Source organism: Silurus aristotelis (genome assembly GCF_946808225.1).
Source record: "Silurus aristotelis genome assembly, chromosome: 17".
Lineage (NCBI taxonomy): Eukaryota > Metazoa > Chordata > Actinopteri > Siluriformes > Siluridae > Silurus > Silurus aristotelis.
This window is the reverse complement of record NC_139590.1, coordinates 18,255,316-18,283,125: the sequence shown is the minus strand read 5'-3', so window position 1 is coordinate 18,283,125 and position 27,810 is coordinate 18,255,316. Positions and strand designations below refer to the sequence as shown.

The 27,810-nt window shown below is 37.9% G+C and overlaps 1 protein-coding gene and 1 long non-coding RNA gene across 4 annotated transcripts in view; one reads left to right on the top strand and one right to left on the bottom strand.

The window, feature by feature from the left end:
- Positions 1–27,810, top strand: part of trap1 (TNF receptor-associated protein 1) — a 123,984-nt gene that overhangs the window by 76,295 nt on the left and 19,879 nt on the right. The window contains exons 2-14 of one of the 3 annotated variants that reach the window (XM_083565837.1): positions 11,333–11,373; positions 14,489–14,650; positions 17,970–18,052; positions 18,989–19,129; positions 19,225–19,296; positions 19,401–19,561; positions 19,723–19,832; positions 19,936–20,009; positions 22,250–22,405; positions 22,511–22,631; positions 22,859–22,928; positions 23,043–23,190; positions 23,995–24,180. In XM_083565837.1, the coding sequence (XP_083421963.1) occupies positions 14,506–14,650; positions 17,970–18,052; positions 18,989–19,129; positions 19,225–19,296; positions 19,401–19,561; positions 19,723–19,832; positions 19,936–20,009; positions 22,250–22,405; positions 22,511–22,631; positions 22,859–22,928; positions 23,043–23,190; positions 23,995–24,180 (1,467 nt within the window). In that variant the 5' untranslated portion in view covers positions 11,333–11,373; positions 14,489–14,505. Of the gene's footprint in view, positions 1–11,299; positions 11,497–14,488; positions 14,651–17,969; positions 18,053–18,988; positions 19,130–19,224; positions 19,297–19,400; positions 19,562–19,722; positions 19,833–19,935; positions 20,010–22,249; positions 22,406–22,510; positions 22,632–22,858; positions 22,929–23,042; positions 23,191–23,994; positions 24,181–27,810 lie in introns of those variants that run through there. The other 2 variants (XM_083565835.1, XM_083565836.1) reach the window with 2 other exon arrangements.
- LOC310739784 overlaps positions 1–27,810 on the bottom strand; it is a 63,974-nt gene that overhangs the window by 25,089 nt on the left and 11,075 nt on the right. The gene's annotated exons all lie outside the window — the stretch shown is intronic.

The window sequence follows — 27,810 nt, the reverse complement described above, 5'->3', positions numbered from 1 at the left end:
CAGCTGCACACCTACTAAACAGTAAAGAAAGAGATGACAGAAATGGCAATTAAATAAATTTTAAAATACTACCATTCACAGCAGCATCTAAAAAAACATGCATCAATATAATTAAGACATATCCTAGAATCTCATCAGTGAATTGTTTCCACCTCTGCCTCGCACAGTAATAACTTATGCCTGGGGGCCAGTCATGGAATCCAAAACTTATGAATGTAACAATTAAAATATAAACCTTGCATCTGAACTTCACTCTTAAATGAATATTTGGCCATTAACAAAAGCCAGTGATTAGAACAATGATTCTGATTAGCTGAAAGATGTAAGTCACACCTCGGATCACAGTGGCCCAGAAAGTTCAACGAACTGCAACTAAAGAAAACATATGCAAATAGGAAAAACACCAGCAAATTCAAAAAACATCATCAGTTAAACAACATGTGCTGCAAATCCTCACAATGCAACTAAATACAGAAACGTCCTGCAAATCCTCACAACACAAGCAATTAATTTGCACTGCAAATAGCACAGACCACAAAATAAATGTTTCATGGGGACCCCAACAAGTGACGAACCCGGGACTGCTTGTTCAGTGTCTATTCATCAGTGGTGTTGTTGGTGTTGGCCTCAACAATAAAAGCAGCAACCAATTTGTTGTGTTCAGTTGAACTAATTGTTTTACCTGGTGGTGAACATGAACTGAAATCAAGCCTTTGTTGTTTAGCTTGAGGCGGGGTGCAGGTTTTATTCCTCTCTCTCTTCCACATCTGTAGTGCTGTGCTTTGCATGCAGATGTTTTTTTTTTTTATTTGATTGGTATTTTTTGCAGTTGACAAGAGCTTTTCACCAACACATAATCTACACTTTACCATTATTCCCTTCTCCTTTTCCTCGACTATTTCAAAATAATGAGAAAACTTCCATTGCAGTAATGTAATGCTCTGGCCTGCTATCTCCGCTTCTGACTAGCTTCTGTTCCTGCGGCTCGCACATGAGTGCACGATTCTACGTGACTACGTTCGTTTTAATTCAGTATTTTATTTTTTTTAATGCAAAATAATTTAACTGAAAAGTAACTCACATTACTTAAAAAAAAATGTACTCAGATATTAATGTGTACATTTATAAAGTAAAGCGCTACTTTACTCGTTACTCCAGAAAAGTTATATTAGTACGTAACGCACGTTACTTGTAACGAGTACTAGTAACACTGATTGTAAGTATACGAACAAACATTCCATCCCTCACTGAGAACCCACTGGGCTAAACTGGTCTGCGGGGAGTGTGTGGAGCTCCTGTCGGTGCTGGGATGCTGCAAGTTGGAACTTGTGTTTCCTGTGAAGTATGAGGTTTATGAGGTGGTGGTCCATTTGTGAGAGGTGGTGTAGCTTTTTCTTGTTCACAAATCCCTTTAGTAGGAGCCTTCTTGGGGGTGGTGGCATGGCCATTTCTGGACATTCTTAACTGTCCGAGTCTGTTTCAAAAACTTTACGCCTGAAACACATGGAAAGTTAAAATGTTTAAAATAACAATGATTTTTTATGAATTTATTAAATGACCATGGACACACGTTACTGAACTTTGTAAAAAATCCTGAGAAAATGCAATACAAATAAAAATACCTAGACAAAATGCATTGCTGCAGTGATATGCTGGCAAAGTAAAACAAAAAGCATACAATTTTGACATTTAAAGCAATTTTTACCTAACATGTAATATCTATTCAATGCTTTTCTGCAACAGTGTAATGTCATTTACCAAGACAGTTTTAATCAACATAGTATTTTTCAACACATTGTCAATAGTTTTTACTTTCTCAAAAAACCTCATGCCAAATATGCCTACTTACCAACTATATAGTATGCAAAAAGTACCTAGATGACCTACTACTTCCATCTAAATTCTGAGGTAAACATCCAAAACATGAGTCTTACTTTTATTTACGCTTGGTTCCCTCTGGTTCTGGATCCATCTGTAGATCTGAGGTCACTTCAGCTTTCCGCATCTTTGTTCTGCAGTGGGATAATCAGCTAGAGAAATGTGACAATGATTTAGTGTACATTCAGAATTTACATTAATTGATTAATCTTTACATTTTCTTTTTTCTTTTTACACATGAACAATCTTTTAACCAATCTTCTTGTGGGCCTCTTCCCTCTCGAACAAGTTGGTCTACGTTGACAGTGGAGGAAGGTGGCCAGTAACACTCACCATCCTCTGGCCCAGTAAACCATTTTTTTAGGGTAATGGCAACATTCCAAGAATCCATAAATTCCACTATAGCAAAGGGCAGCATTTTGCTAGATAAAATAATTGCATAATGTCAGCAATGATGTAGCAGAGGCAAAGCTACAAAAGCGCCATTATATGGAAGAAGCAGCATTTTCTTTGTTATTTCAGTCACAGGTACAATTTGAAATTGTCCATTTAATCCATGCACAAGTCTGATTTCCAGAGCTGAAGAGTCAATAGGATAATTAGAAAATGTTTCTATGTTTGTAAAAAAAATCATACACAAAATACGTGTCCCCAGATGAACTGTACAAAATATTGTTTACAAGGTATATTTGTCCATTCAAGTCAAAACAATTGTCACCTGTTTTACATGAAAGAAACATATTTTTCCCATAGTACTGTTTGTATCCTTCAAATCCCTGAAGAACAGGTCCAAAAAGATAAAGTTTTTTATGTTTAGGTACACGATTCACCTCTTTTTTTTGCCTTGACTTTCTGATTCTCATGTACAAGTTTTACTACCATCTTTTTTATTTTACCTAAAAGGTTTTTAAAAGGAAAACATGAAATTTGATCTAGAGGTCCATATTTACTTGCATCCTGTGCTATATAAATGAAACTATGTACATTATACACAATAAATTCAGGCCCATATATTTCTGCGAAATATTCAACAAAAACATTCAGTAACTGACTTGCATAATGAGAAAATTCTGGGCTAAGAAGGATTCTCATTGCTATGGACAGCATCATGAAGTATTGGTATAAACTATGTGATAAATTGTTATGCAATACAAACAACAGGTCCAGTATATAAGAGAAATAATCTAAATTCTGTGAACCCAGCCAATTGGGAGGCACAAGTCATTGCACTCTTAGTGCCGGTCCCAAGCACGGATAAATGGGGAGGGTTGCGTTAGGAAGGGCATCCAGCGTAAAACATGTGCCAAATCGAATATGCGGGTCACGATTAAGAAATTCATACCGGATCGGTCGAGCCCGGGTTACCAACGACTGCGACAGGTATTGTTAGCCAACAGTGTACCGGTGGAAATCGGGCTACTGTTGGCCGAAGGAGCAGAAGGAGAGGAGGAAGACGTCTACAGAGACGACAGGGAAAGGAGAAGTGGAGGAGAGTGGAGGTTAGGGTTGGTACTTTAAATGTTGGTACTATGACTGGTAAAGGGAGAGAGATAGCTGATTTGATGGAGAAGAGAAAGGTAGATATGTTGTGTGTTCAGGAGACCAAGTGGAAAGGGAGTAAGGCCAGGAACATTGGAGGTGGGTTTAAACTGTTATATTATGGTGTGGTTGAAGAAAGAAATGGTGTAGGGGTGATTCTGAAGGAAGAGTACAGTAAGAGTTTCTGATAGGGTGATGAACGTAAAGCTGGAAGTTGAAGGGATGATAAATGTTTCACAAGTGGGTTGTGAGATGGAGAAGAAGGAAAAATTCTGGAGTGAATTAGATGAAGTGGTAGATGGTGTACCTAGAAATGAACGATTGGTTATTGGGGCAGACTTTAATGGGCATGTAGGTGAAGGGAACAGAGGTGATGAGGAGGTTATGGGTAGGTATGGCCTCAAGGAGAGGAATGTGGAAGGGCAGATGGTGGTAGATTTTGCTAAAAAGATGGAAATGGCAGTGGTGAATACTTATTTTAAGAAGAAGGAGGATCATAGGGTGACGTATAAGAGTGGAGGAAGGTGCACACAGGTGGACTATGTTCTATGTAGGAGATGCAACCTGAAGGAGATTGGAGACTGTAAAGTGTTGGCAGGGGACAGTGTAGCTAGACAGCATCGGATGGTGGTCTGTAGGATGGTTTTGGAGGTGAAGAAGAAGAGGAGGAGTGTGAGGACTGAGAGAAGAATAAGATGGTCAAAACTGAAGGAGGAAGACTGTAGTGTGAGGTTCAGGGAAGAGGTCAGACGAGGGCTCCACAATGGTGAAGAGGTGCTGGATGATTGGATAACTACTGCAGGAGTGATGAGGGAGGCAGCTAGAAAAGTACTTGGTGTGACATCTGGAAATAGAAAGGAAGATAAAGAGATGTGGTGGTGGAATGAGGAAGTGCAGGAGAGCATAAGGGGAAAGAGGTTAACAAAACAGAAGTGGGATCGACAGGGTGATGAGAAAAGTAGGCAGGAGTTCAAGGAGATGCGGCAGCAGGTGAAGAGGGATGTGGCGAAAGCCAAGGAAAAGGCATACAAGGAGCTGTATGAGCGGTTGAACACTAAGGAAGGAGAAAAGGATTTGTACCGATTGGCCAGGCAGAGGGACCGAGCTGGGAAGGATGTGTTGCAAGTAAGAGCAATAAAGGATGGAGATGAAAATGTGTTTACTAGTGAGGAGAGTGTGTTGAGAAGGCAGAGGGAGTATTTTGAGCAGCTGATGAACGAGAAAAATAAGAGAGAGAGAAGGTTGGATGATGTGGAGTTAGTGAAGCAGGCAGTGGATAGAAGTGGAGGAAGTGAGAGCAGCGAATAAGAGGATGACGAGTGGAAAGTCGGTTGGACCAGATGACATACCAGTAGAAGCGTGGAGATGTTTAGGAGAGATGGCAGTGGAATTTTTAACCAGATTGTTTAACAAGATTCTGGAAGGTGAGAAGATGCCTGAGGAATGGAGAAGGAGTGTGCTGGTACCGATCTTTAAGCATAAGGGAGATGTGCAGACCTGCAGTGACTACAGGGGAATTAAGTTGATCAGTCACACCTGTGAGCAACAGTATGGTTTCATGCTGAGGAAGAGCACCACAGATGCCTTATTTGCTTTGAGAATGTTGATAGAGAAGTATAGAGAAGGACAGAAGGAATTGCATTGTGTATTTGTGGATTTAGAGAAAGCGTACGACAGGGTGCCAAGAGAGGAGTTGTGGTATTGTATGAGGAAGTCAGGTGTGTCAGAGAAGTATGTGAGGGTGGTGCAGGACATGTATGAGGACAGTGTGACAGCAGTGAAGTGTGTAGTAGGAACGACAGACTGGTTCAAGGTGAAGGTTGGATTGCATTAAGGATCGGCCCTGAGCCCTTTCCTGTTTGCAGGGGTGATGGACAGGTTGACGGACGAGGTCAGACAGGAGTCTCCATGGACTATGATGTTTGCGGATGATATTGTGATTTGTGGTGAGAGTAGTGAGCAGGTTGAGAAGAGCCTGGAGAGGTGGAGGTACACGTTGGAGGGAAGGGGAATAAAAGTCAGGAGTAAGACAGAGTACATGTGTGTGAATGAGAGGGAGGGCAGTGGAGGGGTGCGGTTGCAGGGAGAAGAGGTGGAGAAGGTGGAGGAGTTCAGGTACCTGGGGTCAACAGTGCAAAGTAATGGAGAGTGTGTTAGAGAAGTGAAGAAAAGAGTGCAGGCAGGGTGAAGTGGGTGGAGAAGAGTGGCAGGAGTGATTTGTGATAGTAGGGTATCTGCAAGAATGAAAGGGAAAGTTTATAGGACTGTGGTGAGACCTGCGATGTTGTATAGATTAGAGACAGTGGCATTGAGTAGAAGGCAGGAGGCGGAGCTGGAGGTAGCAGAGCTGAAGATGTTAAGGTTTTCGTTGGGACTGACGAGGATGGACAAGATTAGAAATGAGTTTATTAGAGGGACAGCGCATGTAGGACGTTTTGGAGACAAGGTGAGGGAGGCGAGATTGAGATGGTTTGGACATGTGCAGAGGAGGGACATGAGTTATATTGGTAGAAGAATGCTAAGGATGGAGCCATCAGGAAGGAGGAAAAGAGGAAGGCTGAGAAGGAGGTTTATGGACGTGGTGAGGGAAGACATGCAGGTAGTTGGTGTGAAAGAGGCAGATGTAGAGGACAGGGTGGTATGGAGAAGGATGATCCGCTCTTGCGACCCCTAATGGGAGCAGCCGAAAGAAGAAGAAAAATCTGATTTCTGTGGCTTTCCATATGCCCTCTTTAAACAGGGATCTGGGCAGTGTTGTGCTAGTTACTAAGAAATAGTAACTAGTTACAGTTACTAGTTACTTCATTCAAAAAGTAACTTAATTACTTTGTTGATTACTTACACCAAAAGTAATGCATTAAAAGTAACTTTTTAATTACTTTTTTAAAGAACGTTGTTTAATGTTCCCATTAATGCCCTTTTATGCGTTATGGTCTATACAAACACAAAACTGACTTAAACACAAATTAATTGGCTTCTGCATCATAAAAGCTGTTGTGTTGAGTCCTTAAAAATGTTCCTTTTACAGCTTAAATATGAAAACTATCAACAATGTACAACATACACCAGGTTATCTTCTAGCTTCGTCAAGGCAAGTCATTTCTGGAGGTTCTTTGACAGATTAAAGTTGCTGCTATCGTAGTAGATAGGACCTTCGAATCTGAAAGACACAGCTTACATTTGACTAAAAAGTTTTTGTCTATTTGCTCAACTAAAGTGAAATAATGAGCATATTTCCACTTTGAGAAACCTGTCTTGCTCTCTCCTTGACTCGCCATTACTGCCGCACATACTTGAATTAACAGAAACATGCCCACAGTGCATCTTCTTCATGTTTACAGTGGTTGGCATCCATCAAACCTACAATGCGTTGCTGCTGTAAACAGGTTAGACTGTAGGCTACACTTCAGCCAAAATTAATTAATTAAAAAAAGTAACGGACAACGCACCATACAGTAACAGAGTTAATTTATTTAAAAAGTAATGCGTTACAGTATTAGTTACTGTCAAAAGTAACTGCGTTACAATAACGCGTTACTAGTAACGCGTTATTGCCCAACACTGGATCTGGGTTTCCTGGAGAAGGTCATTGGTGTAAACACCCTTAATGAGGCCATGTGTTGTGAAATTACAGAAAGAATTCTAGCTCACACGCTACACTTTAAGGGACCCTTAACCAACAGGTAAATAAGCTTTCTTACAAAACCTAAGCACACAAGATGCATGTAGTCTAACACAAAGTTTGTCACTAAACCAACACCTACATTTTTAAGTGGAAATCCTCCTGTGTGGTGATCTTCATCAATCATTTCCACAAACTGTAAGTCTGTTCTGAGCTCTGCAGTCAGGTCTGGAAATGTCATTCTACCATTAACATATACACCTGTCTGAACACAACGTTCACAGGCATTGTAGCATTGTAGAGTGGCCCTTTATACACTTTAGAAAACCTCTTGCAATTGCATAAAAAATAAAAGCCTCAGGTGGTGCAACTTCGTAATTTTTCCCATTAAAGTCTAATCCCTATTGAATGACAACTTTCAAATCCTCAACAAATTCCTTTAGATACTCATGCACTGAGAAAGGTTTGGCTAAACCTAAATACAATCCAATTAAAAATACATTTGAATTGTCAAGTTCCTTAATCCGACCAAGAATTGGCCACAGATTCATAGCAGAGCTTCTGAAAAGTGGCAACCCATCTATATTTACATGAAGTGTAAGCGTATCAATCTGTTCATTCAAGTCACATGCAAAATTCAACTCTGTCATTATTGCATTTGCAACACCAAAATGGTAGTAGCAGCCTTCTGCAATGTATTTTACTTGGGATTAATGATCAGCCCATTAAGGTTCTCAAAACAATCATAGTACGTTTCATTCTCTAAATCTTCTATTGGGGTAGGAAATGTTTGTTTCACCATTAGCACATGATGAAACATAAGTTTTCACCATCTCTATGTGCTTTGCCACTTTAGACTGTATTCTTCGCCTTTTTGTCCGCTGTGAACAGTCTTTCTCCATTTTTCTTTTTAGAACAACAATTGTCTGAAATGTAACAGCAAAAATGTAGATGTTAAAAGATGTTTATGCCATGCATTGGTCACAAATAACAGGACCTAAAGGCAGATTTATATTTATTATCCAAATATGTCTAGGATGGTAAAGAAAATTTACATGTTATACATTTTAAAGTTGAATGCATAAATATGGTGAATTTCAGGCTTTGTTGTGATTAATATTTAGAATAATTAGTGGGGGCCTTGAACACAGATCGATTATTAAATTCGTGCTGGTACACTTTGGACCGTGAATTTGAACTGACCACTGTACCATTAGTTTAAGTTACTTACTTATAACGATGTTTTGTCTTTAAAAAGTCTTAGTGGAGCTAACGCAGCAAGTGTTCAACTTGACTGCACAAACCGAAGCGTGCTTTGTTGCGTGCAAATGTGGCCCATACAGGGCCCTCGAATAAACCAAATGGGCAGCTTAACTGGGGCCCACAACCCTGACTAAGCTGGGGCCCACATTCAGCCCATCAAAGTGCCCACTCTGACCCCATGCCCACATGATGCCCATATAACTCAGATAAAACCCATATGGGGCCCACATGGACATGTTGGCTGGGTATGTTCCAGCACCCTCTAACGACGGATACTGGTAACAACCACAGTAATCCTAATACATGACACTATCGACCAAATGAGACAAACCTGGAATGTTTTTCAGAGGGCTCTTGAAAAATTTAATAAAAAATGTTCAATTACAGAAATACCAAATACTCGAGATTTTTTTTTTTTATTATGGATTTATTAGATAGGTATGTTACATGTACGATTTTAAAATGTGTTTTGTTTTTGGGGAGGAGGACATTTTAATCACGCTGTTCTAATATTTTATTTTTTTTTTATAATTTTTTTTTAATTGAATACAAAAGTATATAAACAACAAAAGGCAAATATACATTTACAATGTAGATAAATATTACAGGCTCAACACAGTATAACTAATACATTTTTTAGAAAAAATAGAAAATAAATAGATAGAAATCTGAAATTATCATTTACATGAACTTAAATAGTGAGTAAAAGAAAAGAAAAATAAATTAATTAATTAATTAATAAAATTAAATAAAGATAAATATTAGGGGCAGTATTACAATAAATTAAATTATGTCAATAAATAAAGCAGCTTCATAGCACTCTGACCTTTCATCTTATTGAGGGCCTTGGAAAAACATTTCAAGTAATTTTTGAATATAATAAGTAGTGGGGGGGAGAAAGAATTAAAGAATCTACATTTATGAATAAAATATTTTGCTAATATTACAATGTTAATAAGCAAAAAAGAATTAGCACAACAGTCTTTAGGTACTCCAAATAAAATATGATGTAAAGAAAAAACAAAACTATCAACAACCACCTTTTTTTCTATCAACCAGTCCTGAGTTGATATCCAGAAGAGTTTGGAGAAATTGCATAAGAGAAAGATATGATCCGTGTCTTCAGAATGGCTTTCACAAAAGGAACAGGGGACAATTTCTTTATTACATTTCTGATTTAGGAATTTGTAAGAAGGATAAATCTCATTTAAAATTTTTAAGTGTATTTCTTTAGCTTTAGGAGGAACAGGAAATTTCAAATAAGCTGTTCTAAGATAAATCACAGTTTTCTTCTCAAACATATGATCTAATTTGTTTCTTTTAACTTGACAGGGATAACAGGTTTTTAAAATGACCTGTCTTATATATTTGTTAGTACAACTATCACTTTTAAATTGCATATCTCCAATACATAAGGCTGGAAGAACTAGTTTAACTTATTAGCATTTTTATGCCAGAAGGTATTGCATTAACAACAGTGAAAAACTCTTTCGGGTGACAGGCATGTTTCAAAGTAAAAGCATAATAGTCTAAAATGTTACCCTGTTCATCCATTAGATCTCTTACTGACCATATATTTCTGTTTAACCAATTCTTATAGCATAAAGACCTGTTCTTGTGCAATATATATTTGTTGTTCCAAATTAAAGCATTATGAGGTGTAAAATTGTGTGTATGTGCCAATTTCCAAAATAAGAGTACTTGTTGATGGAATGTTGATAGTTTTACTGGGAGTTTAGATCAATCAAAATCACATTTGAGAAAAAAATTTATTTCACCAAGATCTTGAAACAAAGCTGGTGGAATTGTAAACCAAAAACTTCTTTACATAGAAACATTTTTAACCATTTAAGTTTTAACAAATATTCATGTTTTCAAATTCAATTACATTCAAACCACCTTGTTCATAGGATTTTGTAGTGTCTGCTATTTTTTATATAATGGGCTTTGTGCTTCCAAATAAAATTATAAATTTTTTGGGAACGTATTTTAATGAAATTTGAGGGAGGAGCCAAAGAAAGAGCGGGATGAATCAGTCTTGATAAATATTCAACCTTCGTTAGCAAGATTCGCCCAAAAATGGAAATGTCTCTTTGTAACCAGCAATTTAATATTTGGTTTGCTTTTTGCAGGTTATAATAAAAATTTTCTTTCCTACTTATTTTCTGCTCTTTGGTAACTATAATGCCTAGATTTTTCACTTTATCTTTTACCGGAATAGTATGCAAACAAGCACTATCACTCTGATGTAGGGCAAGAAGTTCACATTTGCTTAGATTCAACTGGAGTCCTAATGCCTTAGAAAAACCATTAACTAATGAGATAGCCATAGGAATTTGGTCTTTGTTTTTTAAGAACAGTGTAGTATCGTCTGCCAATTGACTAATTGCTATACTTTTACCAAATACTTTAAATTTTTGTACCGTTTGATCATGAATAACTAAAGTATACAACATATCCACAGCCAAAATGAATAAAAGAGGGGACAGAGGGCATCCCTGCCTTATTCCACGAATAACAGGAAATCTTTGTGATGTACCATAGGGAAGAGAAATAGAACTGTTCATACCTTTATAGATCATTTTTAGAGTATTGACAAAGTGCTCACCAAAACCAAAGCTTTCTAAAGCTTTAAATAAAAACCTATGGTTTAACGTGTCAAAGGCTTTCTTAAAGTCTAAGAAAATAATATATCCATCATCCTCTATCAAGTGATTGTATTCTACCATATCCATTACTAGCCTTACATTATTGTGAATGGATCTTTCTTTAAGAAATCCTGATTGAACCTCATTAACTACTCCATTAAGTCCTTCTTTCAATCGATTGAGAAAGACGTGTGTGAAAATTTTATAGTCTATATATAATTTATTAGTTATACTGTGTTGATATTCATATTTATCTACATTGTAAATGTATATTTGCCTTTGTTGTTTATATACTTTTTTATTCAATAAAATAAAATAAAAAATAATAAAAGCACGTTCGACGCGCTCTATAACGTCATCAGTAAGCGCCACGAGAACGTGTTTTTTGTACGACGCTTGTCCCACGCGTCGTTTCTTGCAGTAGTAGGTCAAATCGCAAGACTTGAAAGATGTCCCGGTGTTTGACTCTACTTAGGTTTGGTCTGCGCACTTCTAGTCTTTCTTCGTTTAGCCGAAGCCGTAGTGTCTCAACGACTTTCTGTGGAGGTAACGGTGTAAATGGCAGATTGGAGAACTGACATTCATTACATGATTTTAGGCTGGCAACGAGAAATGCCAAGATACACTCCACCACAAGCCACTACATTTGCCATTATTAATTTTTTCAAGTGATCTATTATCTGGGTGTTTGTGTATATTCGTATGTATGTATGTATGTATGTATGTATGTATGTATGTATGTATGTATGTATGTATGTAGGTATGTATGTATGTAGGTATGTATGTATGTAGGTATGTATGTATGTATGTATGTATGTATATGTGTGTGTGTGTGTGTGTGTGTGTGTGTGTGTGTGTGTATATATGTGTATATATGTGTATATACAGTGAGGAAAATAAGTATTTGAACACCCTGCTATTTTGCAAGTTCTCCCACTTAGATATCATGATCGGGTCTGAAATTGTCATCGTAGGTGCATGTCCACTGTGAGAGACATAATATAAAAAAAAAAATCCAGAAATCACAATATATGATTTTTAAACTATTTATTTGTATGATACAGCTGCAAATAAGTATTTGAACACCTGTCTATCAGCTAGAATTCTGACCCTCAAAGACCTGTTAGTCTGCATTTAAAATGTCCACCTCCACTACATTTATTATCCTAAATTAGATGCACCTGTTTGAGGTCGTTAGCTGCATAAAGACACCTGTCCACCCCATACAATCAGTAAGAATCCAACTACTAACATGGCCAAGACCAAAGAGCTGTCCAAAGACACTAGAGACAAAATTGTACACCTCCACAAGGCTGGAAAGGGCCACGGGGAAATTGCCAAGCGGCTTGGTGAAAAAAGGTCCACTGTTGGAGCAATCATTAGAAAATGGAAGAAGCTAAACATGACTGTCAATCGCCCTCGGTCTGGGGCTACATGCAAGATCTCACCTCGTGGGGTCTCAATGATCCTAAGGAAGGTGAGAAATCAGCCCAGAACTATACGGGAGGAGCTGGTCAATGACCTGAAAAGAGCTGGGACCACCGTTTCCAAGGTTACTGTTGGTAATACACTAAGACGTCATGGTTTGAAATCATGCATGGCACGGAAGGTTCCCCTGCTTAAACCAGCACATGTCCAGGCACGTCTTAAGTTTGCCAATGACCATTTGGATGATCCAGAGGAGTCATGGAAGAAAGTCATGTGGTCAGATGAGACCATAATAGAACTTTTGGGTCATAATTCCACTAAACGTGTTTGGAGGAAGAAGAATGATGAGTACCATCCCAAGAACACCATCCCTACTGTGAAGCATGGGGGTGGTAGCATCATGCTTTGGGGGTGTTTTTCTGCACATGGGACAGGGCGACTGCACTGTATTAAGGAGAGGATGACCGGGGCCATGTATTGCGAGATTTTGGGGAACAACCTCCTTCCCTCAGTTAGAGCATTGAGGATGGGTCGAGGCTGGGTCTTCCAACATGACAATGACCCGAAGCACACAGCCAGGATAACCAAGGAGTGGCTCTGTAAGAAGCATATCAAGGTTCTGGCGTGGCCTAGCCAGTCTCCAGACCTAAACCCAATAGAGAATCTTTGGAGGGAGCTCAAACTCCGTGTTTCTCAGCGACAGGCAAGAAACCTGACTGATCTAGAGAAGATCTGTGTGGAGGAGTGGGCCAAAATCCCTCCTGCAGTGTGTGCAAACCTGGTGAAAAACTACAGGAAACGTTTGACCTCTGTAATAGCAAACAAAGGCTACTGTACCAAATATTAACATTGACTTTCTCAGGTGTTCAAATACTTATTTGCAGCTGTATCATACAAATAAATTGTTAAAATATCATACATTGTGATTTCTGGATTTTTTTTTTAGATTATGTCTCTCACAGTGGACATGCACCTACGATGACAATTTCAGACCCCTCCATGATTTCTAAGTGGGAGAACTTGCAAAATAGCAGGGTGTTCAAATACTTATTTTCCTCACTGTATGTGTATATATGTGTATATATGTGTATATATGTGTGTATATATATATATATATATATATATATATATATATATATATATATATATATATATATATATATATATATATATATATATATACACACTAATTGCGTTACATAGTTACTTAGTTACTTTTTATGGAAAGTAATGCGTTGCATTAATTTTTTTCTACCTGATTAAGGCTTGATCTCTTTTAGGCCTTACAGGTTTAACAGGTGAGAAGTTCTTGCACTCGTGTTTTGACTAAAACAGTGTAATATAGATAATTGCCATTAAGAAATGTTTTTAGGGCAAAAGACATGTCTTAAACAATTAAAATGTTTACTAACTTTTTAGAGAACAATAAGTTGATCGACTAACTTTTGACCACAAGGCTGAACACTTTCCAGTCGCACTTCTGTACACCACTTTGCTATCTGCCTTAAAAAAATTAACTATGTCGTTTGTGCATATAAGGTTAAGGGTGTGGGATGCACACCGGTGATGTGTAGGGTGAACATACCTTTCCCTGTCATCTCGTAAAACTTTGTGCAATTCCGTAAATATGACCTCATCCTTGTCTACATCATTATCTGCTTCATCATCAGCTGGAAACATTCTGAACGCTTTTACAAAGTTCGCGCCATCGTCAGTGACTGTGGCAGTTTATCTTACCGCAAATGAGCTGTGAATTTGCTCTATCTCCGGTCATGTATCCCATGAAATCGTCTGCAGGCGATTGCAGATTTTTGGTGATGCAGAGTAACAGGATCGATCCAGTGTACAGCAATAAACTTTTATTCTGAGCAGTCCATAGATCTGCAGTGGTGGAAACATATTCCAAGTCAGCAAAAGTTTTCTTTAGTTCTGTCTCCATTTCCATATATGCCTTGTCCAAAAAGTCACACACACACACACACACACACACACACACACACACACATATATATATATATATATATATATATATATATATATATATAAATATTAAAATCCATATAAAGGTCATCTAAATTTGATAGTGACATAACCTGTATTTGTTTTATAGTCGGTGCACCGACATGGATGGAGCAGTATAGCGTTGGTCTTAGACTCTGGAAGCCAAGCCATATTGGTGTGAAGTTAAACTGTCGTTCCTTTACCGTTCGAGCAGAAACGGCTGAAGAAGAAGTTCTCCATAACATTATTAGTGACACAGAAGACGTTCAAGGTAACAGTTTATTTACTGCTTCTTCTGGTCTATTTATTCACTTACAAAATACAGCTGCACAAACTACATTTTGATTGCCATCCATAGCCCCGAAGAAACAGTACTGTGCTTAGTGATAATTGTTTCACAAGATCACAAGTTGCAGGATTGTCAATTTGACAGTTCAATTTAAAATACAAAATAATTAAATTATTGTTTTTTGTGACTTTTGAGCATACTTTGACTTTAAAAATGGTACCAAAATTACTATATCAATTACTGCACACCTACAAATTAATGCCATTATTCAAATAGAAATTTGCTATGTGAAATAGCTTATTCAGAGCAGTACTAAATGCCTCAACTGTGTACATGTATGTACAGTGGGTACGGAAAGTACTTTTGATCCAATACAGCCATGAGTCTTTTTGGGAAAGATGCAACAAGTTTTTTACACATGGATTTGGGGATCCTCTGCCATTCCTCATTGCAGATCCTCTCCAGTTCTTTCAGGTTGGATGGTAAACGTTGGTGGACAGCCATTTTTAGTTCTCTTCAGAGATGCTCAATTGGGTTTTAATCAGGGTTCTGGCTGGGCCATTCAAGAACAGTCAGAGTTGTTGTGAAGCTACTCCTTCGTTATTTTAGCTGTGTGCTTTGGGTCATTGTCTTGTTGGAAGGTAAACCTTTGGCCCAGTCTGAGGTCCAGAGCACTCTGGAGAAGGTTTTTGTCCAGGATATCCCTGTACTTGGCCGCATTCATCTTTCCCTCGATTGCAACCAGTCGTCCTGTCCCTGCAGCTGAAAAACACCCCCACAGCATGATGCTGCCACCACCATGCTTCACTGTTGGGACTGTATTGAACAGGTGATGAGCAGTGCCTGGTTTTCTCCACATACCGCTTAGAATTAAGCCCAAAAAGTTCTATCTTGATATCATCAGACCAGAGAATCTTATTTTTCACCATCTTGGAGTCCTTCAGGTGTTTTTTAGCAAACTCCATGTGGGCTTTCATGTGTCTTGTACTGAGGAGAGGCTTCTGTCGGGCCACTCTGCCATAAAGCCCTGACTGGTGGAGGGCTGCAGTGATGGTTGGCTTTCTACAACTTTCTCCCATCTCCCGACTGCATCTCTGGAGCTCAGCCACAGTGATCTTTGGGTTCTTCTTTACCTCTCTCACCAAGGCTCTTCTTCCTCGATAGCTCAGTTTGGCCAGACGGCCAGCTCTAGGAAGGGTTCTGGTCGTTCCAAAAGTCTTCCATTTAAGGATTATGGAGGCCACTGTGCTCTTAGGAACCTTAAGTGCAGCAGAAATTTTTTTGTAACCATGTCCAGATCTGTGCCTTGCCACAATTCTGTCTCTGAGCTCTTCGGGCAGTTTCTTTGACCTCATGATTCTCATTTGCTCTGACATGCATTGTGATCTGTAAGGTCTTAGACAGGTGCGTGGCTTTCCTAATCAAGTCCAATCAGTATAATCAAACACAGCTGGACTCAAATGAAGGCGTAGAACCATCTCAAGGATGATCAGAAGAATTGGATAGCACCTAAATTAAATGAGTGTCACAGCAAAGGGTCTGAATACGTAGGACCATGTGATTATTTCAGTTTTTCTTTTTTAATAAATCTGCAAAAATGTCAACAATTCTGTGTTTTTCTGTCAATATGGGGTGCTATGTGTACATTAATGAGGAAAAGAAATGAACTTAAATGATTTTCGCAAATGGCTGCAAAGTAAGAGTGAAATTTTAAGAGGGGCTGAATACTTTCCGTACCCACTTTGTGTATGCATATGTATGTATACTGTACACACAGTACACAAGCTGCATATAGGTTTACATGGGGCATGGAAACTCCAGAATTGGACCAGAAAGTGGCCTGTTCTAAAGGATCACCTAATGATTCTTTAGATACATAGATAGATACATACATAAACTTTGTCATTGCACACTATAGGTACACTGCAATGAAATTAGGGCTGCTTCTATCAATTATTTTAGTAATCGAGCATTTTAACGACTATTCCATCGATTAATCAATCAGATAAGAAGTACTTTTTCTTTATTAAAGAGCAATACAAAATAAGAAAGAGAAAATAAGACAGGTCTCTTAAAATTTTAAATTAAAATGTTCTTTTTGGAAAAATAAATTTTTATTGCTTAAACTGCATACAATATTTTGGTGAAAACAACCCATTTAGTGCATTTAATAGCCATATTACATTAAACTACGAATATAGTTGTATTCAAAAAGTCCCTCTGCAGTGGCTGTGTAGAGTAGGTTATGGGAAATTATTAGTTTAATAAAACTCAATTATTCTCAAGCGTATTTATTTGTGAAATGTACAGTATTGTAATGTGGTATTCTTGTCTCCATAAAAGCTGCTTGAAATTTTACCAAAAAAAAAAAAATAATAATACAAAGTAAAAATATAAAAATCTATTTCAAATTACTTTAAAAACCGTAACCGTACCATAGTTTTTTTCTGTTACAGTTTTAACTTATCCCAAAATTTGTAAACTTTTTGGTGTTTGCTTTGGTCTGAATCTTCTCCTCGCCCCTCGCTGTTTTCTCCCTGTTCCTCCATTTTTAATTCTACAGCGTCTTCTGTACTACCTGTCCAGCATGCTCCAGAGTTTAGTGGTTGTGCATCAATAATAATGGTCTGTGGGAAACACAGTGCTCAGTGTTTAGTTAAATAGACTAATCAAAGCATCGAGGCAAATTAATTTGCCTCCGTTAATTTTTGTAATCAAATTACTCGAGTTACTTGAGGAATCTTTACATCCCTATATAAAATGAAGTTTTGCATCTACCAGAAGTGCAAACAGAAGCATTGTGCAAATTTACAAAGTGCATTTAACAGTGTAAATATATTTACAACAGATTAATTAAAAAACTATGGCAGGGAATATGAGCAGAAACTGTTGAGCAAATAACAGTGAGCATGTCAGGCACATTTATAAAAAAAAAATAAAAATAAGAAAGAGAAAGAAAGAAAAATGGTATGCATACTACATTTGAGATGTATCCAAGATTATACACAGGACACATACAAATAGTATACAGATGGATAAACTAAAACTAGTTTGCTAGCATATGAATTTACAATTGTATTTTAATATAGCGATGAATACAAAATATATAAAGACATCAGTAACCTTACGGAGTAGTGTGAAGTTGTTGGTTGTAGGGAAAAACAATAGCTGTATAATAATAAAGTTGACAAATAGTCTGTCTTTGTGTGATTGTATATGTTTGTATATTCTTTTAGGGATTTTCTTAGTGTTTCCACGACACAATATTTAGTATCTTTTATCTTTTTTTTTTTCCCCCAAGGGTCTTACTCCAAGCATGAATTTCAGGCAGAAACAAAAAAGTTGCTGGATATTGTGGCCAGATCTTTGTATTCAGAGAAAGAGGTAATGACAATGTATTCATTTTTTTAAATAATAGTATTTTTACACAGTTTAAATGGCTCATTCAAACCACTTTTACAATATCAAATATAATAAAAAGTTATAAAAATAAATAAATAAAATTTATGTCTGATTTAACATTAACAAATAATCATTATTTAATGGAATTTTTTGAAAACTGGAGGAATAAAATTATGAAAAATATGCATTAATAATAAATAAAACATTGCACACAAACTTATTCATTTGTTTATTCATGTACAATTCTTTTGGATTGATTTTAATACCTGTATAGCTGTATTACTATCCTGTATTTACTGTCCTGCCTCGACCAGTTCAATCTTCAATTCGTCAGATCATTGGGTCACATCTAAATTTAATATATTCTGTGCATACAAGCATGAGAAAAAATGTAGGCTTGGCCTGTAATTCAGTTTTGTTTTTTGGTATTGCTTTAAATATCAATTTTATATTCGTCTATAGATCATTGATTAATTGTGCTTGCACCAGATATTGTTAGTATTCAGTCAGTGTTATAATTTCCACAAAAAAAAGAACTGTTGGCATACTTAACCACAGTTATTTTATATTTTTTGTACATTTATTGTACAGCTTGAGGTGCACAGAAAACATTCCTAAGAAATGTACTGGCTCACATAAGTTGCTAAACTTTTAAGCACCAATTTTCTAATTTATATTTCAAGAGCCCTAAAAGTACAAAGCACTTTGTGTTGGTGTCATTTGTAATAATTTAATTATCCAGAAATCAGCTACTTTCTGAAGTATATAATTGCTGTCCTTATCATTATATAAAATTAGGTTTTTACATTAGGCTGGTTCAATTGTAATCACTTCAGAGTAAGAGTTTGAAATATCATGTTTAGGACTTTAAACATCAGATTCGTAGCATATTAGATCTTAATGACTGCTTGGTTTCAGGTTTTCATAAGGGAGCTCATCTCAAATGCAAGTGATGCCCTGGAAAAGTTGCGACATAAGCTAATTACAGGAGGAGGAAATTCTGAAGCTCTGGAAATCCACCTTAAGACTGATGCAACAAGAGGCATTTTAACTATTCAGGTGTGTTCAGCCTTGAAGATGTTTTTCCTAAAGTAAGTGTTATTATAGTGCTTATTGCATTATATACAAATATGGTTATCTAAATGTTCATTTAGGACACTGGCATTGGGATGAATCAAGAGGAACTTATTACCAACCTGGGCACTATTGCTTCTTCAGGCTCTAAGGTCACATTACACACAGTTGTATCTAAAAGGATATCTCTCAAAACCTCTTTCACAATATGATGTTTATTTATTACATAGGTTTTTATTTATTTATTTTTCTTTAGGTGTTTTTGGACACTCTTCAGAGTCAAGCTGAGGCCAAAAGCTCCATCATCGGGCAGTTTGGTGTTGGCTTTTACTCTGCTTTTATGGTTGCAGATAAACTGGATGTTTACTCTCAGAGTGCAGAGCCTGGTGTTCCTGGATACAAGTGGTCATCAGACGGGTACAGTACAGAACAAAGATCTATGGTCTTGAGTAACAGCAGTAGTGTTTTGTTTATATTTTATTTTTATGAATGTATCTACTTTTCAGTGACTTTAGACTGAGGAGGGATATGAGGGGGAAAAGTACTCTGGATAGTTTTTAAGGAAAAAATGTCTGTAGCTCAGGAGTGTTTCAGATTGCTGAGGCCAGTGGGGTGAGACAGGGGACTAAAATTGTCTTGCACCTGAAAGACGAATGCAAGGAATTTTCTTCTGAGGACCGTGTTAAAGGTAACATTTATAAACAAAATAATTTATTATATATGTTGCCTCTTCACCAACAGTTCATGCGATCATTGTTTCACTTATTTGTGTTTAAACATATGCCCTACAGAGGTTGTGAATAAATACAGCAACTTTGTCAGTTTTCCTGTATTCCTGAATGGCAGAAGATTGAACACGCTACAGGTAAGTAAAGTCTTTATGCTCTTAATGTAAACAATGTCCTAGTAAGATAAGATATACATTTATTTGTCCCACAGTGTGGAAATTTCTGTTACAACAGCAAAGAAAAAGAAATGTGCAAATATATACAAAAGTAGACATAATACAAGTATATAAATTATTGTATAAATACAAAAGAAAATTTAAGTCAAACCCATAAATAGTTATGCTTTCAAACATATTGCACAATTGTAATATTGCAGTTTTTTTAATTAGTTTTATTGTACATTTATTGCATAAAAACTATTTTTTTATTATTGCACAGTTAAAAACACCAATGTGTATTATGGTTACTGGTTTACTGGGAGCAGCTCTGATTGTAAAGTCTAATAGCAGCAGGGAGAAAAGATCTGTATCGCTCCTTCAGACACTTAGGATGTAACAGTCTGTCATTAAAGGAGCTGTTTAGAGATGAAAATGTTTCATACAGGGGGTAAGAGTCGTTCTCCAGTAATGATGATATAGATCTATTATTTTTGTTATTAATGGAACATTCCAATCAAGTCAAGCTTCTGTTGATGAATACAACAGAAAAGTTGATTCTGAAAACCGAGCCTTTCAAAACTGATGGGAGGCTGAGTATATGTTTACTGACATTGCGGTAAACCGTGTTTTATTTGTAGAGCTAATGTGGCTGTAATGAAGGAATTTAATCTAAGACAGCACTGCGAGACAAAACATCAGAATAAGGTGAAAAACCTGAATGCAGAGCAAAAGATACAGAAAGTAGAAGAGTTAAAGAAGAATCTGTCATTTCAGCAGATGTTTTTCACCAGAGCAAAATCAAAAAGTGAAGCTGCTGTGAAAGTAAGTTTTATTGTGGCAGAGGAGAAATCGGAGGCAAATCAGCCCAGCCATTTACCGAGGGATAGTTTCTGAAGAGCTGCATGATAAAGATGTGCGACGTCTTATGTTTGACAGGAGATATTTTTATGGAGCGCACAATATTTTAGTGTGTTCAATAAATGTTTATCCTGTTCGACCCACGACCTATAGTGTGCTTTGAGTTTTGGCCCCCTGTGCAATTGAGTTCGACACCCCTGGACTAGGATGAGTCCTTGTTGACCGCTACATTCCTAATCCTATGGGATGCTTCAACTGTCAGAGGTTTGGTCATAGTTCCACTGCATGTAGAAACAAATCTGCCATATTTGTGGAGAGGAAGGACATGAGGGAAATTGTTCAAAATCACCTAAATGCATGAATTACATAGGTGACTATCCATCTTCATCGAAAAACTGTCCAGCTTGGATAAAATAAATTCCATTTTTTCCAGATTTCTCAGTTTGGGAAATCCTTTGCTTCTGCGGTTCTATTGACCTAGCAGGAGGCAGAATGCCAGACAGATCTTACCTGGTTATGAAGAAAAGAACCACAATTAATAAACAAAACTTGCAACAAACAAGAAAATGCAGTTTGAAGTACTCAAACCTCTAGTCTGCCACAAACTGAACCTAGCAATGATCTAAATTTAACAAAGGAGATTTCTCTAACCTTAGCACTTAAGGGTTAATGGGAGAAGAACATTTCAGAATATTTCAGCTTTTTCATAAGACACAAAACCTAAAACACATTAATCACATTATCAAAGATAAATACATTCCTTCTGCCATTTGTTTGTAAACAATATTCTAGCCTTTACCAGCCTTTACTTCTTTTTTCAGCTTCTCCCATTAGGGGTCGCCACAGCGGATCATCCATCTTCATACCCCCTGTCCTCTACATCTGCCTCTATCAAACCAACTTACCTGCATGTCTTCCCTCAAAACATCCATAAACCTCCTCCTTGTCCTTCTTCTTTTCCTCCTTCCTGGTGGCTCCATACTTGGCATTCTTCTAACGATATACCCCATGTCCCATCGTTAGAAGAATGCCGAGTATGGTGCCACCAGGAAGGAGGAAAAGAAGGACAAAGAGGAGGTTTATGGATGTGGTGAGGGAAGACATGCAGGTAGTTGGTTTGATAGAGGCAGATGTAGAGGACAGGGGGTATGAAGATGGATGATCCGCTGTGGCGACCCCTAATGGGAGAAGCTGAAAAAAGAATTAAAGCTGAAATATCTTGTATAGTAATTTAAATGTAATGGATCAGATGATGACCCATGTTTGTCATGTTTATAGTCCTAATGCTAACATTAATATAAAGGTTAAAACATTAAACGTTGACATTAAAGCTCAATAAACAAAAAAAATGTTCTCTCTAGGCTATCTGGATGATGGATCCCAAAGAGATCAGTGAGTGGCAGCATGAGGAGTTTTACCGATATGCATCTAAGGCATATGATAAACCTCGCTACACATTGCATTACCGTGCTGATGCTCCCCTCAACATACGCAGCATTTTCTATGTGCCTGAAATGGTGAGATTGTATGATGTCTAGAATTGGCAGCAGCATTGCATGTTTCATATGTTTATTATTTTTCAGTTGCCTGACATTGTTTGATTGTTTATATCTGAATTGTAGAAGCCAACCATGTTTGACGTCAACAGGGAGATGGGCTCCAGAGTGGCTTTGTACAGTAGAAAAGTCTTGATTCAGACCAAGTCTACAGAAATTTTGCCTAAGTGGCTGCGCTTTTTACAAGGTTGGGCCAGTGTAAAATTTTGGTTTTGCTGATTTAGCAAAGTTTTAATCATTATAATATAGATAGGTTTTTCTATTTATTTACTTGTATGACTGTCTATTTTTAGTACCAAAGTAAAGAAATTAACTCTGTAAATTAACACATTTAGGAATTAAATTGGAGAGAAAATATAAAATGACACTGCGTTCTGGCTTTAAGTTGCATGTGGGTGTGTATGTGTATTCTAGGAGTGGTGGACAGTGAGGACATCCCCTTGAATCTCAGCCGAGAGTTACTCCAGGAAAGTGCTCTCATAAGGTAAACCGTGTCATCTTATTTAATACATATACCTATTAGTTATCAGTTTGTGCAAGAAGCAGTCCTGCTTTTTAGCATTTATTGCTCATAATTGCCTTTTTCTCTGTTTCATAGAAAACTGCGGGATGTGTTGCAGCAGAGAATCATTCGTTTCCTGTTGGACCAGAGTAAGAAGGAACCAGAGAAATATGCTCGCTTCTTTGAGGACTATGGTCTTTTTATGAGAGAAGGCATCGTAACCAGCAATGAGCAGGAGATAAAGGTTAGAGAGAACACTGTATACTGACCTTAATAATTGAAAATAATTGCTTATTGTGTAGTTGCATGGTGCCCCAGGCATAATGTTCAAAAAAAGATTATTTGGGATCCATTAAGCCTGTCCACTCATACTGTCATGGAGATACCAGTAAGTTAAAAAAAGATACACTAATTAGTCTAATGTTCTTGCAATATGCATAAGCAGCAAGTTTGTGTCTGGTTTAATGAGGTTGTCAGCTTAATTAGATAATCATTATAGCACAGTAAAGGTAGTTAGTTATCATAAACCATTAAAACCATTTAGTCAGTATGTTTTATGTGGTTGCGCTTTATGTTACAAGGGTTGCGGTTACCAATATAGATTTTTTTTTTTTAATACAGCCCCTCCAAATTTAAACCACCCAGGAAGAAAATAACCAAAAAAGATTTTTTAGAAAATGCATTGTAACAAAAATATAAACAGTTTTTTTCTTTTGACCACACATGCTAATAATTGCCTACATATAAAAAAATATATATACTGAGTGTGATGAGAGCAGACTTTTATAAAATCACTTGTTCAGAGTTATATTCTTTATTAACTAATATTTAAAATAACATCCACATTTTCTTTAAACATAACGTTAACCAAAATAGCTAGCGCAAAGTTTCAATTGCTAAATACTACTAGGTATTATTTCATATTCTAATGATTGGTAAAAAGTTCAAAATTTTATTATGTGTATTAAACCACAGATTATTTTATTATATAATGTGCATGTTACATTTATATCATACGTTTTTAATTAGTTTTATTACCATCCCTCAGGAAGACATAGCCAAGCTGCTCCGCTTTGAATCATCAGCATTGCCTGCTGGGAAGCAAACCAGCCTCATGGACTATGCCTCACGCATGAAGGCAGGTACCAGAAACATCTACTACTTGTGTGCGCCCAACCGCCATTTGGCTGAACATTCTCCATACTATGAGGCTATGAAAATGAAGGATATGGAGGTAAGATCAAATTCTTCCAAGTAAGAAGATATATCCAGATTAAATAAAATATTATTATGGTTCGTTTTATAATTTTGTAATTTTTTTATTTTTTTGGTCTCACATTGGCGATAAAGACAGTCAAGTCAAGTGGCTTTTATTGTCATTTCTACTATACACAGTGGTACACAGTACACAGTAAAAACAAGACAACGTTCCTCCGGAACCCTGGTGCTACACTAAACAACATAGAGCTACAACACAATACAGACAGACAAGACAAGACAAGACAAAAAAACAAATATAGCGCCGACCAGTAAACCTAAAAACTATACCCGGGAGTGAATACAACCAGAACAATGTAGTGAAAAAACAGCAGCAGTCAAGAGGTGCAAAATACAGCATGTAAACAGTATAATAAAGTGAAAGGTGCAAAAAACAGCAGTAAGAGAGTGGTACAGTCAAGTATAAATAATAATAAATAAATAAATGGTGGTGGAATGGATTGAGATGAGCAATGAGTGTGTGCTAAGTGTTTAGTCCAGGTTGTACGTTCGGTCTAACACATTTAAGTGATTGAGTGTGTGTGAGTTAGGTTTCAGTTCTGTGTATTGAGAAACCTGATGGCTTGAGGAAAGAAACTGTTGCACAGTCTTGATGTGGTGCCCCGAATGTTTCGGAACCGTTTTCCCGATGGCAGGAGAGTAAAAAGTGTGTGTGACGGGTGTGTCATCCACAATGCTGTTTGCTTTGCGGATGCAAAAAAACAAATACACAAAATAGTGCCGACCAGTATACTATACCTACTGTATATTGTTATACTGTGTAAATACTGTTATACAGTTTGATGTGCAAAAAATCTGTAAACAAGTGTACTAGTAAACATACACAAAATGTAAAAAACAGCAACAATCGAGTAGCTGCATGCAAACAGTTTTAATATAATAAGGGTGCTGCAATATACATTAAATTGAATTAATTATTTGTATACCGCTTTTAACAATAGACATTGTCTCAAAGCAGCTTTACACAGACAATGTGGATCTATACATATGCATGAATTGTACTCCATACAATTCATGTATATGTGGCTCTATACATATGCATGAATTGTATAGAGTACTTAACTGTGTGTTTAAGTTAAAGTTTGTAACAGTGAGATGAGAAATTATGTGTGAGAGTTTGATACAGTTCAGTTCTGTGTGTTGAGCCTGATGACTTGAGGAAAGAAACTGTTACACATTCTTGATGTGAGGGCCTGAATGCTTTGTTATTTAGGTCTCCCAGTCAGGAAGTCCAGGATCCATTTGCAGAGGGATGTTCAGGCCAAGTAGGCTCAGCTTCTCATTCAGGTGCTGAACGATAATTGTGTTGAATGTTGAACTGAAGTCTATGAATAAGCCCAATGAGGGTAGAAGCTGGGTCTTGATGTACCTCAGGACAAGCCTCTTGAAGCACTTAATTACGATGGGGACATAGTCATTGAGACTGTAGACTATAAACAAGGGGTTAGACTGTGGACTATAAACGATGGGGACATAGTCATTGAGACTGTAGACTATAAACAATGTGGATCACGATCTACCGGTTGATCGCAAAAGTAGCGTGGGTAGGTCGCATGACATAAAAAAAAGTTATTTATTTATGCATTTTTATAGTAGGTAGATCATTTTGACTTGGTCATTTTATAAGTAGCTCGAATGTTTAAAAAGTGTGTGCACCCCTGCTGTAAACTGACAATGTCACTACCGTCAAACACGTGAAATGCTTTCCTAACGATAGAGGTACTCTGAGGTCCATCTCCTGCTCAAAGCAAGAGGCAAAGGACTACAACAGAACCAGGGCCAACCTTAAAAGGGGTATTAGGGGAGCCAAACACGCATACAAACTCCATATAGAAAAGCACTTCCACAACTATGACCCCAGAATGTGGATTTAGACCATCACAAACTACAAACCTACACCACAATCTCTACCAACCAGCAGTGCCTCACTACTGGACAACCTCTAATCACTTTTTTGCTTGTTTCAATCAGGGCATAAGACATTTCACCTCAATTGCTGACTCTTTTTCTGCTCACAATCCACCATCATTCTCAACAACTATGTCTATTCAGCATTTAGCAGAGTGGATGGGTATACCGGACGTGTTTTCAGAGCATTTGCTGGACAACTGGCACAGGTCTTTACTGACATTTCCAACCTGTCACTGGCCCTGTGTCAACTGGTTCTAAATATCCTCACTGCGGGCCTACCACCTACACTGCACCCAAACAGAACTGGTTCAATAAGCCCTCACCCACCTGGATAAAAACACCTTTCTCAGAATGCTGTTCATTGACTTTAGTTCTGCATTCAATACAGTTATCCCCACTGTACTGACGTGCACTGTACTTCCTCAGCTCAGTGACCTGGGTATCTGCACATCCAGATACAGACCTGTCTCCAAGGTCGGGCAAACGGGTATCATTAACCCTCATTCGGAACACCAGCATCCGACAGGGCTGTGTTCTTAGCCCACTACTCTATTCCCTGTTCACTTATGACTGTGCTCCTCTGAATAAAGCCATCATCATCATCAAGTATGCAGATGACACCACCGTGGTTGGCCATATCAGCAATGATGACAAATTGGCCTACAGGGAAGCGATGCCTGACAGTGTGGTGTGCCACCAACAACCTGACCCTTAACGCCATGAAGACTAAAGAGCTTGTTGTGGACTTTCAGAAATCTAACAGCAGTCAATAGAACTGAGGTAGGTGTGGCAGTAATCGGGCCTGGGTAATTGAACTCAGGTGTGATAAACCAGTTTTAACATTGGGCAAACACTTTTTCCATGAGAGGCAGAAGGTGGCGGAAAGTGCTTCCAGGAGCGGGTGGGTGGGCGGGGATGGCCAGTGGAGAAGGAGAGGGGGATTAAGAGCAGGGTTCATAGCCATCTGGACTTCCCTGGAGAGGCATGGCAGATAATGGGGTGGCCATTTATCCCACCGAATAGGATGCATATGGTGGCCATTTATCCCACCGAATAGGATGCATATGGTGGCCACGGCAGCTGCAGCACTCCTCCTTGGCCTGGTCCCGCTCCCTCGGTTCAGGACGCCTTTCCAGCTTGACATCTGCCTGTCTCCCTCGCAGTTCAGCGCGCTTTCACCTTCTGCCTGTCCCTGGGTACGCCGCCATCTAGACTTCCCTGGAGAGGCGTGGCAGATGATAGTGCTCGTTTTTGCCGGCTGCAGCACTCCTCATTGGCCTGGTCCTGCTCCCTCTGCGGCGAAGTCTCCTTGGCATCATGCCTCTCTTCCAGCACTTTCGGCACCACTGTACCAAATTCACTGGTTTTACACTGAAAGAAAGACGGGCAAACGATCACCAAGCAGAGCTTTCCCATTCAGTACTCACCCACAGGCTCATGGTTCGGGATCCTTTTCAGATTGACGTCCGGCTCTGCCCTCCTCTCGCGCACTGCTGCCACAATATACATTTAGTGCATTTGTTAAATTATATCAAAAAGCAAAAACAAATATATAAATAAAAATAAATTACTCTAAAAAATAAAAAAGCAAACGCACTGTACATCGTTTTCGTTTGAAATGATCCCAAACTTTGGAAACTTTATATCGTTTTCTTTGGCCCGAATCCTATTGAAG